At 36.6% G+C, this 17,792-nt stretch overlaps 1 protein-coding gene across 1 annotated transcript; it reads right to left on the bottom strand.

Moving 5' to 3' along the window:
• Nucleotides 1-7,177: 7,177 nt before the first annotated feature.
• On the bottom strand, nucleotides 7,178-11,669 carry LOC121253056 (G-type lectin S-receptor-like serine/threonine-protein kinase At4g03230). Its single transcript, XM_041152953.1, is given in 9 exon segments — nucleotides 7,178-7,632; nucleotides 7,721-7,871; nucleotides 8,008-8,245; nucleotides 8,375-8,585; nucleotides 8,675-8,886; nucleotides 9,009-9,179; nucleotides 9,380-9,913; nucleotides 10,227-10,344; nucleotides 10,347-11,669. Coding segments are annotated over 9 exon segments (3,216 nt in total). The 5' UTR covers nucleotides 11,619-11,669; the 3' UTR covers nucleotides 7,178-7,323.
• Between the last annotated feature and the right edge of the window lie 6,123 nt (nucleotides 11,670-17,792).

Below are 17,792 nucleotides of genomic sequence, written 5' to 3'. Positions count from 1 at the left end.
AGATTGAGCAAGCAAATGAGCTCTATCGAAGTAACCAGTCCACAACATTCAACTTCCTTCATTGTTGGAGTATTCTAAGGCACCATCTAAAATGGAAATAGATTGTGGTTGAAGGCAGTGTGAAAATTAAGAGAAGATCAGTAACCCTAGATACTCATGTGCCAGAGTTTACAATCCTAGATGAAGACAACATATCTCCATCTATAGATGTGAATTTGGAGAGACCCATTGGAAAGAAGGTTGAAAAGAAGTGAAAGAGGCAAGATAGTACTTCTTTCAATCTTGCTGATTTGTTGACTAAAATGAGAGGAAAAGAAGAGAACAAATGTTAAAAAGGGAGAAGATAGGAAATAGATTATCAGCCTTACAAAAGAGAGGCTTGATTTGAATCAATGGAGAGAAGATAAGGAAATTATGAGGATGAAGACCTAAAGTTTGCTTCCAATGCAGCAAGAGTATTTCCGTAGCCTCTAATTGGAAATACTTGAAAAGTAAAGGTCTACAAAATCATGTATGGGTTTGGTATGGGCTGCAAATGAACATTTTTTGAAAGGTAACAATGCAGCCGTTTTTGGGAATGCTCCTATGTTATTTTTTTGTATAGAACATAGCACAAACCTGAAGCCACAAATTTAGCTACATTTGGAAGCTCTACTTTGATAGTTTTTTTATATAGAACACATCACAAACATAGGTCTTATGTGCAGCCATATTTGGAAATGTTCTTTTGATAGTTTTTTGTATATGAAGCCACAATGCAGCTAGTGGATAGTTTTTATTTTTATTTTTATTTTTATTTTGTATAGAACACAACACAATTAAACTATCTTAATAGTTTAATGTGTTCTTTGTTAGGGAAATTATGATGGTGGTACACTAAAGTGTTGTTGTGAATGATTTGAGAGTATTGTGTGAATGAATGAGTTGCTTTGTGTATGAATGAGTATTGTTTAAGATAAATAATAGATGTTTGGTGTATGAATCAATATTGTTTAAGTTTCTGGCATAGTTATGAGGATGTGATGTTTGGAGCAACCATAGTTATGAGCTTATGTGGCGTACGTTTTAAATTGAAAGACATTTTATTGATTTTTGACTATGTCAAAAGGCTGAATTTGAACTTACGGTATTAAGGAGTTTGCTTTAATCACTATGTTCGGGATATGACAAACAAATTAAAGCAGAAAGAGACATATTGGTTCACATCATGTATTTTTGTAAAATATTTATCCTAAAGGTATAGACAATTGTTGTGCAATAATAATTTATCAGTCCTTGAATCAGAGTCTGCTGTCTCACTCATTTGTTAATATATTTTTTTGGAGTTGAAATTGTGTATTTAATTGGATTTCATTCATGGCAACTGTTTGTGATTACTTCCAGTTAACTTTACCATATTCTACCATACTTGAGACATTGTTGGACTAAGTGGTGATATTTTACTAAAATTGAGTCTCACATATCACTTATTTAATAAAATGAAAAGTGTGCCATACTAGAAATTAAATAACATAGCCATACATGCATATATAGTTTTTCCAAGTTAAGGTTACATCTTGTACAAAACAAGAATATAACATTAAGCTAAATATAGTGAAATATAAAATACAAGTACTTAAGATTGACTATATATTCTTCATAAATGTTCAATAAGATTTTATTGGAGTTGAGAATGAAGTCTTCGATCTCGAATGTGATGATGACGATGAATGAAGTTTTTAAATTCATCTCTATGTTCATGGGACACTAACTCTTGGGATATTTTATCGTTTTGTTTGTAAGCGAAGTCTTATACTTGAAGATAAGAATGCTACTCATCTTTTACAATCATATTATGCAAAATTATGCATGCCATCATAATCTCTTTTAGCGATTGTCGATCATAAAACCGTGCAGGTCTATGTACAATTGCAAATTGAGCTTGAAGCACTCCAAATGCTCATTCTACATATTTTCTTGCTGATTCTTGAGCTGCAACAATTTTTTTATTTTTTATTTTTTTTTATTTTATGGCCACGTGGAGCATGAATTTTTTTGACAAACGTCGACCACGAATTATATATACCATATCACATTGAGTAGTTATTTTCATTTATTGAATAGTTGACCTTCGGAGCATGTCATTGAGCGAGCTCTCTAAAAACAAAAGAATATTTTAGGACATTAATATTATTATGAGAGTCTGGTAATCTAGAAAAAAACATGCCATATCCAAAGGTTGTATGATGCTACAGCTTCTAAAATTATCGTTGGTTCGTGAATGTGACCATAATACATTCCTTTCCATGCACTTGAACAATTTCTCCATTTCCAATGCATGTAATCAATACTCCCTAACATCTCAGGAAACTCACGACTTTTTCCAACAGCGAACAATCTAGCAATATCACTATCGGTTGATGATCTTATGTACTCGTTGGAGAAGATGCTAATGACAGCTTTAACAAATTTCTTCAAACACTTAGTTGTTGTATTTTTTCTGCAATCCTTAAGTATTCGTCCACAAAATCACCAGATACTCCATAAGCTAATATTCTCATCGTAATAGTTATTTTTTGAAGGGGGAATGCCCAAGTCTTCTAGACGCATCTTTTTTTGGATGAAGTATGGTTCATATGCTTTGACTGCAGCTTGAATACACAAGAAAATATGACGTTCCATTTGGAATCTCATACGGAATAGATTCAAAGGATATATGGGTGATTCAGTAAAATAATCTTGAAAAAGGTGTTGGTGGCCTTCAAACGAATTTCTTCAAATGAATATACAACGTAGAATAGAATTACGATGCGATGTCGAGCCTCTTTCATTACCCAAACGTTCTTCTTCCATAGCAAGAGCTAAATTTAATTCCAACTCCTCGTCAGATGATGAATAGTCAAATACCTCAAAGACAAGAACTATAAAGAAAGAAGAATTATAAGAATTGTGTAAAGAAATGGAAATGAAGATGTTAGTGAAACTTTATGAAGAAAATATATTATTTATAGTTGAAGTTTTGAGAAAACTAAAGGTATATTCTCATAATATACTAAAGTATATACTAAGACTATTCTTTCATAACTATAGAAAATGGATATTTACGGAATATACTGAAGATAATCTAAAGAATATTCTTTCACAATTATCGAAATGGATATTCACGGAATATACTGAAGAATATCTTAATAATATTATTTTACAATTATTGAGAATGGATATTCTTATAATATACTTTGAGAATATTTTCATTAATCTCTTCCTTTTATTTTTTAAATTAATTTATATCTTGGTTTAGCTTATAAATTGGGATTAATTTAAAATAGAACATAACTATATGACATTGTATATGTGGAGATATTGCACATATCAAAAGATATGAGGATATTATTGGCAGTTAGAAAAAATATTTGAAATGAATAAAAAAAATTAAAAAGTATAATATTTAAATGATATGAAGAAAAAATAGATAAGCTTGGTTGCCGTCAAATTTTTTCCATGTTTCTATTTTGAAAAGTATTATGGGTGGTTTCGGATGTTTTCTGAAACAGGATAATGCTACAACATGTGTGACTCGGCCTGAGGCAGCACAGACATGTGTGCAAATGGATGTATCAAAGTCGTTGAGACATTCTTTCTAGATTGGGATTCCGGGTTTGGAAAATAGTCATCTTCATGAAGTTGTGTATGAATCATTACTAGCATATTGCTCTCGCTGTCGTAAACAGGGTCATATTGAACAGAGATGTAAATACAATGGAAAATTGGAGAAAGTTGGTGCAGGGAGTTCTAAGGCTGAGGGGGGACGTGATAATCCAAAAAAAGTCTGGAAACCTGTGGGTGTCAAAGAACCAGAGAAGGAGCAACCCATTGTTGTCCCTGACATGGTTTCTAATAAGCCAACACGACGGGAAGTGCTGTTACAGGAGCTCCAGAGACATCGGTCTAACTTTGAGAATAATTCTATGCCTATTTTGTATGTTGATCAAAAGGGGGAAGCGTTGAGTCATTTCCAACATGAAGGGAGGGAGGAGTTTGTAGAGAAATTGATATCACTTGGTGAAAAAGAGGTTGTGCTGGTTAGTGATAATGCAGGTAGTAGCAGAGTGGAGGAGTTGAATGTTGATAGGGGTGGTAGGTGGTATGATCAATCGGTTGCTGGGGAGGAGCTTGATGAGCTCTCTGAAATTCTGGTGTTGTTTTCACCGAGGAGCTCTTTGAGATTGATTGATGAGGCACTATAGTGTGAACTAGTGCATAGGGAATAATCTGATATGGATATGGCAGTGGGGGATTATTATGTGTGTTCTTTGACTGATGAGGAAAGGGAGAAAGATGTGGAGAACTTTGCTTTGAAATGCTACGAATCTTACTCGGAAATGAAGAAGAAAAATTATTTAGTTGTGCTTCGCAGGACAACTAGGTCCCATAAACTTTATTAACGTTGATGAATACTCTTACTTGGAATGTTAGAGGAATTTTTTTTGTCAAAGAGTAGGCTTCGGTGTCTTTTGAATAAAAATCGCCCTTCGGTGGTGGCTCTTTTAGACATGTTTCTTGGTCCTAATAAAAGTGGGAGATGGGTGAAATGGATGCATCTTCCAAATTTTTTTAATAATGCTGCAGCTGGTGGCAAAGTTTGCATTTTTTGGGTGGAGGATATTGTTTTTGAGGTGGTCTGAATTTCAGATCAGGCTATTACAAGGTGGTTTTCTCGAAAGTATTTTAGGGTTCTGGTAACAATAGTGTATGCAAGTTGTTTTCAGCGTACTCGGGTGGAATTGTGGGAATATTTGAAGGCACTTGATGCAGGAGTGTGGCCTTGGTTTGTAGTGGGTGATTTTAATATTATTCGTAATGATAATGAAAAAGTTGGAGGTTCATGTCGGGCTGCTCGTACAAAACTGGATTTTAATAATTGTATACAAGAGTGTGGTCTCCATGAGCTTCCTTGTGATGGCCAAAAAATGTCTTGGTGTAATGGTAGGTTGGGTGGCCGACACATATGGGCTAAATTTGATAGGGTGTTAGTGAATACAATTTTCTTGAATACCTTTGCGGATGCTTGGGTGATGTATTTGCCTTGTACGTCCTCAGACCATTGTCTTTTGGTAACTAGTCTAAGCTATGCGAGAAGAAGGGGGGCTTAGGCCTTTCCGTTTCCAGTGCATGTGGGGTACTCATGAATCTTTTTTGCAGGTTGTTAAGGGGTATTGGATGGAACTAGTGGAGGGACGTGCTATGGTTCAGCTCAGTAAGAAACTGAAAGCTTTAAAGAAAGTATTGCAAAAGTGGAATGTGGAGGTGTTTCGTAGAGTGAAAATCGAAATAAAAAAGCTTGAGACTTGGCTACTAGAGTTGGAGGATTTGGTTCTTTCTAATTATTCTCAGGAATCAGAGAAAGAATTGTTGTGTTGTAAACAAAAACATGTGCAATGGTTACATCGTGAGGAGATTTTGGGGTTCCAAAAGTCACGGATTAAATAGCTTACGGAGGGTGACGTGAATACGTCCTTTTTCCATGCATCTATGTGTGTCAAGAAGAAGAATAAACTGATTGAGCGTATGTTGGTTGCTTATGGTAATGTATTGAGTTCAACGGAAGAGGTACATCAGGGGGTTGTTAATTTTTTCCAGGAGATGCTTACGGCGTTGCCTATTACATGGGAGGAGGCTGATTTACATTTGATTACTCCAGATATTTCAGACCATGAGAATGAGATGTTGTGTTGTGAACTGAATTTGGAGGAGGTTAAGGCTACACTATGGTCTATTCCACAGGATAGCAGCCCAGGTCCGGATGATTTTTCAGCTAGTTTCTTTATTCTAGCATGGGAAGTTGTCAAGGAGGATCTCTTGAATTTGGCTTGTGAAGTTCTTGGCGGAATGCCGTTTACAAATTTTTATGGTGCCACGAATATTGTGTTAGTTCCAAAGGTGGATGCACCTAATTTGTTCTCCCAATTTCGACCCATTAGCTTATGCCTGGTGGCTTATAAAATCTTGTCTAAGATATTGATGACGAGGTTGGTGCCGATGTTGGAAAAAATTATTTCGCCGGAGCAGGCTGCGGCTCAGGAACTTGTGCAGGAGATGAATAGGAGATGTAGAGGGGGTAATGTTATGATAAAAATTGACAGTCTATATATGGACCACTGTTTACATAATGAAATATTATGGAAGAATTTCCTCAAGTCTGTCATTCTAACAATTTCGACGTAGGGTGGCGCCGTCTTTTTCTATGTCGGACGGTTGAAAAGGGTTTTTGTTTGCTGGTTTGTCGTGCTTGGAGGAAGAAGAGCGGTGCACTATTTTTCCTTCTTTAAAACAGAGGCTGGGTTGGTTGTGTGTGGAGGTGTAGGGCTGGTTTCAGACGGTGTGGAGGTGGTGGCTATCCTGCAATTCAGTAGTTTCGGGGGGTAGCAGTTTCTGTAGCGATGGGGCCTTGCAAGCAGTTGCTCCATGCGGGGACTTACTGTATGTGAGGGGAAGGTACAACAGTGTGGAGGAGTGAAGGAGGCTCACGATGCTGTTTGGGGTTCACGGTGGTGGCTTACAGTTTCTATTTCCAACGAAGGGTGGTAATGGTGGATTGCTGGTGTGGACTGGAGGGGCTTGGTAGTGTAGCAAATTATTTCGTGCAAGAAAAATGAAAGGACGAAGAACTTACAGGCAATGTGAGAAGGTGAGGTGAGGTTTGCTCCTTGCTTCAATTTCATGACGGAGAAGTAGAGATTTATATACAGTTGGGTTTGGGCGATATAAATCACAGAGAACTAGAGAGGGAGTCATCTGCATGTTAGTTAGAAGAACGACGTGGGAGAGTAAATAGGGAGAAGATAGTGATGGGGAGAGGACAAGGATTCAGAGGAGAAGGATTCAAAATCACATAAATCATCTATATATAAAACTTAGAATGAAATATCACAAGCTTCAATTATTTGAACCACGGCCTAAAACCTTTAGGCACATATAACAAAGGCTGGATAAATTTTTGAATTTTTAACCACTGTTGTGCAATGTGCTTTTAACCTAACCATCCGCTCATTATCAAGCATGCATGGCAATTACCAAGGCCCAAGGAAGAAATCTCTGCTGGCCCAAGGAGTTTTAGATGCATCAAAGACTGATAATTCTTACTCCCACTGATAAACTCTTGAGTTTCCTAAAGTCCATTAATACTTTAGTGGCCCAATGATTATTAAGTGGGTATGTAATTCCAAACCCACAAAGAAATTCATAACAGAGTAAAATGTATGAATGTTAAGACTCACACAAATAAATTTCCAGCAAGAATACAGCTAAAATCAGAGTAAGTTGCATAGAAACAGCACGATCACCACATCATTCATTTTGTATTTCTCCTGAACTAATGGTCAATTCTGTATGTGTCTCCGGTCGACTAGAAGAACTTGCTGTGCTAAAAAGGCCTCTCTTTAGAATGAAAGCTGGTTGTTTCGGATTTGGAACCATCGCAGTCTCACTGTCAAGCATGGTAACAATATTTGAGATGGTGGGGCGGTCACTTGGGTCTTCTTGTACGCATAAGAATGCAATATTAACGCATTTCACCAACTGATCAACATCGCAACTCTCACGCAAGTTCTGGTCCCTTAAATCCAACACCTTGTTTTCTACCCACAATCTCCATGCCTGATACATTTTTCAAACAGATATTGATATGAAATAAGACGATCAAAAATAAAGTTAAAAAAATTGTGAAAAACTATAACACGCTTACATAAGCTATAAGGCTCATGGCTTCTTCAGACCGATAAAATCCTGTGTTCTTTTTTCCACATATAATCTCAAGAAGAACTACACCAAAACTATAAACATCGGATTTGACCGAGAAAAGTCCATCTAATGCGTACTCCGGAGACATATAGCCACTGCATTAGGATGATTTTGATCAGTATGCAAAGTTTGAAACTTTCTTGAGTTTTGTCTAATTGGAATTTGGAGATCATTGGGAATTATGGTTATATTATACGAAAATCAACTTTCATAGACTAACTGTAAACTTACCAAGTTCCAGCTACTCGGGTTGTGTTATCCCCAGTTTCTTTGCCTGAAACAATCCTTGCCAAACCAAAATCGGATATTTTGGGGTTCATCTCCTCATCTAGAAGAATGTTGCTAGTTTTCAGATCTCTGTGGATGATCCTCAATCTGGAGTCTTGGTGAAGATAAAGAAGTCCTCTAGCTATTCCCAAGATAATGTTGAAGCGGATCTTCCAGTCCAAAAGCATGCTCAGATTTTGATCTTTCAAGGTTTCCAATTTTCATTGAAGAGAAGAATTTTAGCAGCCAAAAAAATAAGCTTTTACTCTAACAAGATACAGTTTTATCAAACACTACAGGAATTAGTTACGAGTTTGGTTTAGAAGCTAACCAAATAGAAAAAAGTCCAAACTTTTGTTGGGCATGTACTCATAGAGTAAAATCTTTTCATCTCCCTTTATGCAATATCCTCGAAGTCTAACAAGATTCCTGTGTTGGAGTTTTGAAATCAACACCACCTCATTTTTAAATTCCTGGAAGCCTTGTCCTGATACACATAAGAGCCTCTTTACAGCAATTTCTTGACCTCCTGGAAATGTACCCTGTGACAAAATTACCCACAATATAAACTAATAACAGAAACTAGCATATATGAACATACCAAATTATATATGCTTCTACGATCGATTACCATGTAAACAGGCCCGTAGCCCCCTTGTCCGAGCTTGTTTGTATCTGAGAAGTTATTTGTAGCGGCTAGTATACTTCCCAGATCCAAAAAAGGTACTTCAATGCCTTCCCCATCTTCTTCTATGGGCTCAACCGAGTCTATCAAGTCTTTGACATGCCTTTCACTGTCTAATGGGCGAAGTGCTCGATCTCTTTTATCACTTCTTATAACTTCTGAGTGCCGAAGACAAACATGTATATTATTTACATGATAATTTCGAGATCCTAGTCATACTAGTAGTGGTTTCATTATGATATTATTGTAGAGTACGGTGTGAATTGCACAAAGGAGTTACCTTGTCTCTTGGCCATCTTTCTTATCCACATGTAAATAATGATACAAGCGAGAGCAGTCACACATGCAAGAGGTAACGCAACAATCAAGGTCAATGGAATCTTTCTCGTTGAAGGCTGATCTTTTGAAGGCTCTTTCGAAGGCTCTTCTGAAGACTTAGGAAAATCACCTCCTACAAGAAAGAAAAGGTACATGTCTCACTTAGATATTTAAAATATTGAAATGACTCTATTTGAATAGGACATGTTCAAGATCAAATGGGAAAAACAGATATTGCTAAACAAGAAAATAGTTTCAATAGAACTGACTCCTCTTTAGCAATAACATCACACAGGTCTAATCTGCGGAGGCATCTGACATAGCCATCCTAACCTTTAGTACAATTCAAATTTGAGCCATCCCATCGGAAGTTTGAATGACAAAGGCACCTCAGCTTTCCATCTATGGCTGCGTTGCAAGTTGAATTTGGCCAATCCTTGCAGCCCTGGGATGAAGTACAGGTTGGCTCCATTAATGGTGGCTTCCAACTAAACTCTACGCCGACTATATTTTTCCTTTGTGATCTAGAAGGCTCCGCTCTGCCTTCCAATTGATCAGTGGAGTTGCCTACCTCAGTAATCAAAGTGCCAGTCGAAAAAAATGGCAATGACTTATTGAGCGACGGAATTATTGCTGAATTTCTAGCATAAGGATATTCTTGGAATTCGACTTGGATGACAAAGTTTTGTGCAATTGGATCGATGCTAACAACACGATGGGCGCCACCGGGTGCCTTGAAGCTAAACTGGCCTGACGAGGTGTTGCAGTCGAAAATGAAGTAAATGGGGTCACCACAATCTTGTCCCGTGCTCAAGGGATAGGGGATCGTATATGTGCCACAAGGCTTACAAGTCCTCGCAGTTGATTCTGCAAGATTATAAAGTTCAAAATAGAAAATATACACTAAAAATTGAGCTTTGCCCCTTTTAGTTTTAAGAACTTGTTTAGCATTAAAACATGTTACAGATCTGCTATGCAGAGTTTTCAGGCTGCCTAACGAAATTAAAGATTTTGAAGGTGAGAGTTGATTGTTTCTCTTCCTTTTCCTTATCTATATTCTCTTTTTTTTTTTTTTTTTTTTGAAAAGTAGCTATAATACATTGGCCAAATCAACGACTATTGTTACAATTCAGCTATTGAATCAACTCCATAATATTATGACATTTTTAAAAGGGATTACCTATGTCAGCTTTTGCTACGCGAAGAGAGAGATTACGACCCTGGTTCGGATACTCCTCTTGAAGATTATCTAAAAGATCAATCCAAATCCCGCAGATGTTGTCACTAACACTAGTAGTATTGTCTCACCTCTTTGCGTGCTGTTTTCAGCTTGCTGATATGAATATGCGACGCACTGGCTATTTTCAAGACATTTCGTTTCACATTCTGTTTTATTCGCTACATTGGAACCTAAATTTGGGTCGGGGTCGCTCACTTTCATCATCTTTAAGCTCAAGAATTTATCGAACTTAGTTGATGCCGAATTTCTTGTGCAGCCACCAGAAAAATCTCCTGAATGCCAATAATCAAAAGGGTTAGTAGGCTTGAAACCCGGCAAACATTTGCATAATAAAGGCCAATTGTTAATATTGCAGCTCCCGAATTTCCCACAATAGTTATAAATGTCACATTCGTCTTCCGGTTTCGACCATGTTAAAGACCAAATGTGTTCCGACACATCCCAGGTCAGATACTGTAACTGCCCAGTGTTATTCATTACCAGCCTTGTGAAATCTAAACCTCCATTAGTCGGCAGCTGTTTTGTTGTGTTTTTCAGAAAGTTACGTATGACGCTGTTGCTGAAATTGGATAACAGGTTGGCTATGGCAGGAGGAATTATGTCATCCGAGCTCGGGAACTTACCTCTTGCCATCCCACTTTTCCAGTACACGAATTGTTTTATGACAACATATTGGCCCTCTCTTTCTTGATCTAGCTTAAACGTGTATAGCCCACTTCGAGGGTCATCTTTGCCTTTCCATGAAGTTAATGTTAGTTTTTCATCCATCTTCATACCTGGAAGAAAAGTATCGGTTGGATTTTTGAAGCTCTCCCACAGACTCGTCTCCATGTGATCATCATCGCTTAATACCAGGTTTCCAGAATCCATGAGCTTCACAGCTCGATTTGTAGAGGAGGAATTCTCATCAAGACCTGTAGACCAATATTCTTTCCCGGCGGTGTCCAATACCTTGAGGTTTCCATCTTCTGCAATTCGAAAAACACCAGTGAAATTCCTAAGCAATGGGTTGTCCCGGTTGGCAACCCATACAGGTGAATCTAGATCCCGTTGATGATAGAATATTCCAACGAAACTTTGGGGGCCTGTGGCGTTAATGCTGGTAGTGGTAAAGAATCTCAGTTCAAACTTTTCCCCAGCGGAGACAAGAGTTTTGTTGAAAACAATAGACTGGCCATGCTTAAGAGTATCTCCAGCATAGCAATATACAGGAGAGGAACAAAAGAAGATAAAGATAAAAGAAAGCAAGCGACTTGCAGACCATCGTCTGTTCAGTTTTCTTCTGTGGCTTGCCATTTCCAAGAAAGGAGCTGGTGTACATTGGTTCACCATTTCAGTTCTTTTTTTTTCTCCTAAAAACTGGGGCGGCCAGTAACTTTTCCTCTTGGCGTGACGACTATAATTAAGGGCTTTACTTGCTGAGGCATGTTCAGTTTGAGGTCAAACTATTGAATTTGGGTGGAGCACTGGAGCAGTCACTGTAACTCCACCAAGGAAAGGTCTCCAAGATTTTGGTTCACAGTTTTTAAGATAAGTACCTATATCAGTTCCCTATCATTTGTTAACTGGACGACCACGTCCATATCACTTTTTTTTTTTTTTTTTTTTTTTTTAAGCATATCAGTTCTTTTTATTTGTGGTTTTGAATCTTGATGGCTTGACTTTTCCTGTTGTCCAAAGAACGTATCGGATATAAAAATTGACGCATCACTTATTTTTCTACAAAAAATTAATTATATTTTACTAAAAATATAACATCCGGACCTAGCCAAGCCCGCTTTATAAAATTTTTGAGTTTATAGATAAGAAAAACCCACTTCGGATTAACAAGTATTTTTTTTATGGATCTCTAGTCCGGATTTCTTTTTATGGGCTACAAAAATTTATAAGAAAAGTTGTAGTATTTTTTTTTGAGTTTGAGTCGGGGCCTATAATTCACAAAAAAAGCCCAAGCCCGTGCTACTTTATTTTTTCCACGTGCTACCCAGTTTCACGCCCGTTTTATTCCTTTGCATGCACGCCACTTTCTCTCATCTCTAGGGTTTTTTATCAGTTTCTTTTCATATATATGCGTTACACACTTCACGCACACATCACAACCCCTCAAGCACGTAGTGATCATCTCCAACCTAAGCTAGAGTGCAGCCGCCTAAGTTTCAGTGAAGCAACACCTCCTCCACGTTGCAGCCGCTAGCCTACTACACCTCCACAATGCTACCTTTCACCACTGCACCCGAGAAACCACTCGACCCGCAAGCCTCCACGTTCAACCACCGTGGGAGAACAGCAACAGCAATCGTTTGCCATCGGGAACATCCTTCCCGCGTGAAGCCCAGTAGCGCAACACCCCCCAGCTCGGCCACGGGCCACTAAGTTGCACCACCTTGTCACTCTAGTTCACCCACCCCAAGTGAACCTCTGCCCAGACCTCAACGCCATAGCCAGCCGTGAACCCACGTCGGAAAACACCACCCTCAAACACACTGAAGGACCTCTGTTTTTGCATCTCAAAATAGGGCACTTTATCTTGTTCGGTGCCACCAGCCATGACAAAGGGAAGCCCAACGATGCTGACACCCCAACCATTCTGTGATCTGCTGCTACCCAACCACCTTGTTGCCGCCGCATCGCTGCCCTCTCGGTGAGTATCCCGTGTGGTTTCTCTCCGTCTCTGTTTCTATCTCGCACATCTCTCACTCTCCATTCTCTCTTTCTCGCTCATCACTCTCTCTCTTCCAGTGCACTACCGTAGTAACCACCGCTGCCCACAGCACCCCACTCCATCGTAGCTCCACTCTTCACGGTGAACCTCCATTGTGTACGTAGCTTTTGTTTTATTCAAAGAATTTGGTTTTTACGTGAGTGTAATTACACGCTTCTAAGCCATATTTTACATTAATATCATTAATTACTTTTTTACCCTTTGAACTGCAAGTTATGCTAATGTGTTTTAAAATTTTAATATGTGTTAATAAACTCTTATTTAATTATGATTACAAAAATATTTTAAGTAATTTATCATGTTATTAAGTAAAGTTTTATTTTAAGAATAAGCGATAATGGTGTAATGTTATTTTTATACTTTAGATATGATTTAGTCTATTAAAAAAAAAAAATATATATATAGTTATGGTTTATTTTTAAAATATTTTGAGATAATTATATTATCTAGTATTAAACTTTATAGTTTGTTTTCAATAGTAAATAAGTTAGGTTTTAATATTTTAGTCAGAAAAATTAAGTGAATATTGATGAATTTGGGAAGTGATGGTATTTTTTAGGATTAAGAGAATTTTCAGGAAAAACAGGTTATTTTAGTATTTTAGGCTTAAGAATCGAAATACTTGCTTGATTGAAATTTATGGGAGTTACATGACAATTTTATAGGTGACGATTGATTTTTATTCAGTACTGCTATGGAGAATTTTTGATAACCTAAAAAATTCAGGTAAGTGGAGTTCCTATGCTAGACTTTGCATAAAAAAATAAAATGGGCTGAAAATGATTTTTGAGAAGTATGCATATTTTGTAATGAAAAGAAATTTGAACTACCTCAGTTATTTGTTCTGCATTATTCATGAGATTTTGTTTAAGAATAAAATATTTTTCTGGCATGACTGGTGTAGATATGAGCTTATTTTTGATAGTCTGTTTCTGAACTGTGCAAAAGAGAGCGAATATGTAATTTTGTGCATATATTATGATTTTGTGATTTGATTATGTTCTATCTGAAGATGTTTTGTACTCTAATATGATATGATGTGATTTCTAAAAACCTCTCGCATAACATTCTGTTTCTGTTTTTGTTCCGTTCTGACCTTACCACGGGTGTAAAACTGTGGCCTTTGTTCGGATTGATATCAACTTTTCTGTTTTTGGTGCACCCACTTTAGAAGCAAAGTGGTTTTTCTGTGTGGTTTTTCCTGTGTGCACACTCGGGGCTCCGAGAATAATAAGGGGAAGATTCACATTCTGTTTCTGCTTGGTTGGCCGTCAGGATTTGCACAACCCTACCACAGGGGTTAAACATGGTATCTGTTCTAATATGATAAGATCTGATATGATAAGATAAGATGTAATATTTCAGTTTATGCTATGCCAAAAGGATTTTGATTATGAATATTTTTGAACTTTCGCTCTAATATTTTGATAACATATTCTGACTCTGCATTTTGAAAATAAAAAGGTGTTGTTCTGCATTTTGAACTTTGTAAATGCTCATGGTTTACACATTAGTACATATTTTCTGCTTACTGAGTTGTTGATAACTCATCCCTTATCTCCAAATATTTTTCAGATGATTTTGACGGTTCAGCTGGAGAACAAGAGTATGAAGTTTTAGCAAGGTGTAATGATCGTAGATGAATAAGTGCCCAAAGGTACAAGTACTTATTTGAGAGTCATAGTTAGTAGATTGGTTATTTTCGGATATTTTGATGTGTTGGGTTAAAGATATTTTCGAGTCTTTGGGGAGTTGCTAATTTATTTTATTAGGAATTTCTTTGTTGTTTTGGTGAACGAATATGGATAGTTGGAATAAGCAAATGAATTAATATTTTTATTGAGTTTTCTGGGTTTTATAGTTGTGGTATTGAAATTGATATTAAGTATTAAGAGCTAACTTTCCGGACCTCCGGGATCGGGACGTTACAGTTGCATTTGTAATGCCCAAATGAATGGCCTAAACCATATGACCTATACTCTAAAGGACTAGTCAATGATACAATTGGAGCTCCATTGGAACCTTATAAAGTGCAAGAACTTCTCATTCCCAAGCAATGTGGAATCTCATACACCACATACCCTTATCCTTATCATATGGGGTATCACAATCTACCTTCCTTAAATTTTCGACGTCCTCGTCGAGCCTGTTCGTTGTAGGTGGCACAGCTCAAGTCCTACATTTCTGGTTGAGATAGGCTCTGATACCATTTGTAACGTCCCAATGAAAGACCTAAATCATGTGATCTATACTCCAAAAGGACTAGTCAATCATACAATTGGAGTTCCATTGGAACCTTATAAAGTGCAAGAACTTCTCCTTCCCAAATAATGTGGGTTCTCATACACCACATACCCTTATCCTTATCATATGGAATATCACAAAAAAAGTTACAACGGATATTAGTGAATCTTCATAGTTATAATGAAGAAAAAACATGATAAATTTATTTAAATGGTTACGTGAATAGTTTTCTAGCGAGTATGTACGCTTAAGGTCCGTTTGCATATTAAAGTATTCAAGTATGATCATCCGTTTAAATACTAAAGTATTCTCAAGTATTTTAAAGTATTTACTTTCCAAACATTACTTAAACATAAAATATTTTCAAATTCAAATTTTAACTTTTTATCTAGTCATTGGAACTTTCTCAAACTCATAAATAATACATGACAAAAACAATGTAACTTTTTCAAATTTAAAAATAAAAGTTACATTCAAACAATTTAACTTTATTATATTTTTATTCAAAATTTTCTTGCTTGTTTCCCAAGACCTAATAAAATATCTTAATTCAAATTATTTCACTACTATTCACAGGTATTATGAAATATTATAACTTTAACTCCCCGGTCTCAAATGAGTCGGAGAGTTACTTCCTATCACTTAAACTCACATCTCACAGTACAGGTATATCATATAAACTCAAATTTCTTAATTAAGCATAGATCTCCTTGTTTTAGATCAACTACTCCGAAATAATTAACTTGGAACACCACTAAGTCTCAAAATAAACATTAACCTTCCAAAATACCAAGATAACAAAAGTAAAACAAAACTACTGAATAAGCTCTCCAATAATCAAAGTATCATCTTTGTATTTAATCTGCTATGCTCACACAGTTTTACCCATGGTTTCTATTCTTAATGCTTGGTTGAAACATTAAAAACATATGAAAATATTGTGGAGATAAGGGTGAGCTATTAACAATTCAGTAAGCAGATAATATATACTAGTATGTAAACATAAGGTTTTTAGAGAGTTCAGAATGCAAAAACAAAATATTTTTAATTTCAGAGTGCGGAACGAAAACCTTTTGGCATAACATAACTGAACATCATCATCATATCATATCAGAACAGAGACCATGCTTAACCCCCCTAATAGGGTTGTGCTCTCCTCGGTGGCCAAATAGGACAGAGACAAAAGTGAATCTTCACCTTATTTTCCTCAAAGCCTCGAGTGTGTACAATGAAAGACAACACAAAAAACTACTTTGTTTCCAAAGTGGGTGCACCTAAAGATAGAGAGATTGGTACCAACTCAAACAGAGGCCATAGTTTTACACCCGTAGTAAGGTCAGGCCAGAGCAAAGCAAAACGTGGGTGGTGGTTTGTTGCTGCTTTGGTTTAGTGAATGTATAAATAGGGGAGGATGACTGGTTGTGTGCATGGGTTGAACGTGGGTGGTGATTTGCGATTGTGTGGGTGGTGGAAGGCAGCGATTGTTTGCTGGATGGGGTGGAGGGCAACATTAATAAGACTGGACATTGTGTTGGACGTGGGTGACTGCAAAAATTACTGTGTGATACTGTCGGCATCATGAGAGGATTGGACGATGGCTTAAAGAGGGAGAGAATATGAGAATATATATTAATATATTGGCAGCCCTAGCTTTGCACCTGTGGGTTTGTATGTATGTATGTATATATATATATATATATATATATATATATATATATATATATATATAAAATGTAGATTGCTGGAAACCTACAGAAAGAGGAGGAAGAAATGTGCATGGCTCAGAGTTTATAGCAAACTGGCCTTGAGATTTTCTCTTGGGTCCTTATTGGGCTTGTTTCACATCCTTAATCGCTTAACAATCTTAACGGTTCGATTTTAATTTCTAAAACGAGTTCAATTTGTCCAATAACTACTTTTGGGCCGACTCAACTTCTAAAATAATCCAACTTGTCCTATAAATTTTTCTGTCACTTAGCAAATAAAATAGATTCCATTTGATCCATAAAAAATATCAAATGATTTTAACATAATTATCAAGCCCATTAAAAAAAAACCCATATTCCGCCAAAATAAGAAATTTTGGATCCATGGCCTATTGAAAATTACTCGTTAAATCTCAAATGGGCTTCTCATAAATATTAATTTCAATGAATTAATAGTTCGCAGGCAATAAGTATCCAAAAGGGCCCTTAAGGTTACCGTGCTATAATAAATGGTAATGAGTTATTTTACTCTCAAGCTAGTAGCTTGAGCACACCATGCACATCACTTAAATTATAAGATTTGGTTTATAAGACTTAAATTTTAAATTTTATCTCTTAAATTAAATTATGTCACATAAGTATTTTACTGAGCGTGCTCTACATACCGGTTTGAGAATAAAATTTTTCAAAGAAAAAAAGAAAGAAAATGGAGAAAAAAAGTTAAATGAAAGGGTTGTAAGGAGATTGGAGGAAAATAGCACCAAAATGCTTTAACCTAATTTTGGAGATCAAATTCCTAACATTGGGACTCTCTTAGAGCTTATATTTGGTATT

Source organism: Juglans microcarpa x Juglans regia, chromosome 2S, assembly GCF_004785595.1.
Source record: "Juglans microcarpa x Juglans regia isolate MS1-56 chromosome 2S, Jm3101_v1.0, whole genome shotgun sequence".
Taxonomy (NCBI): domain Eukaryota; kingdom Viridiplantae; phylum Streptophyta; class Magnoliopsida; order Fagales; family Juglandaceae; genus Juglans; species Juglans microcarpa x Juglans regia.
This window is presented reverse-complemented; position numbering and strand designations above follow the sequence as displayed.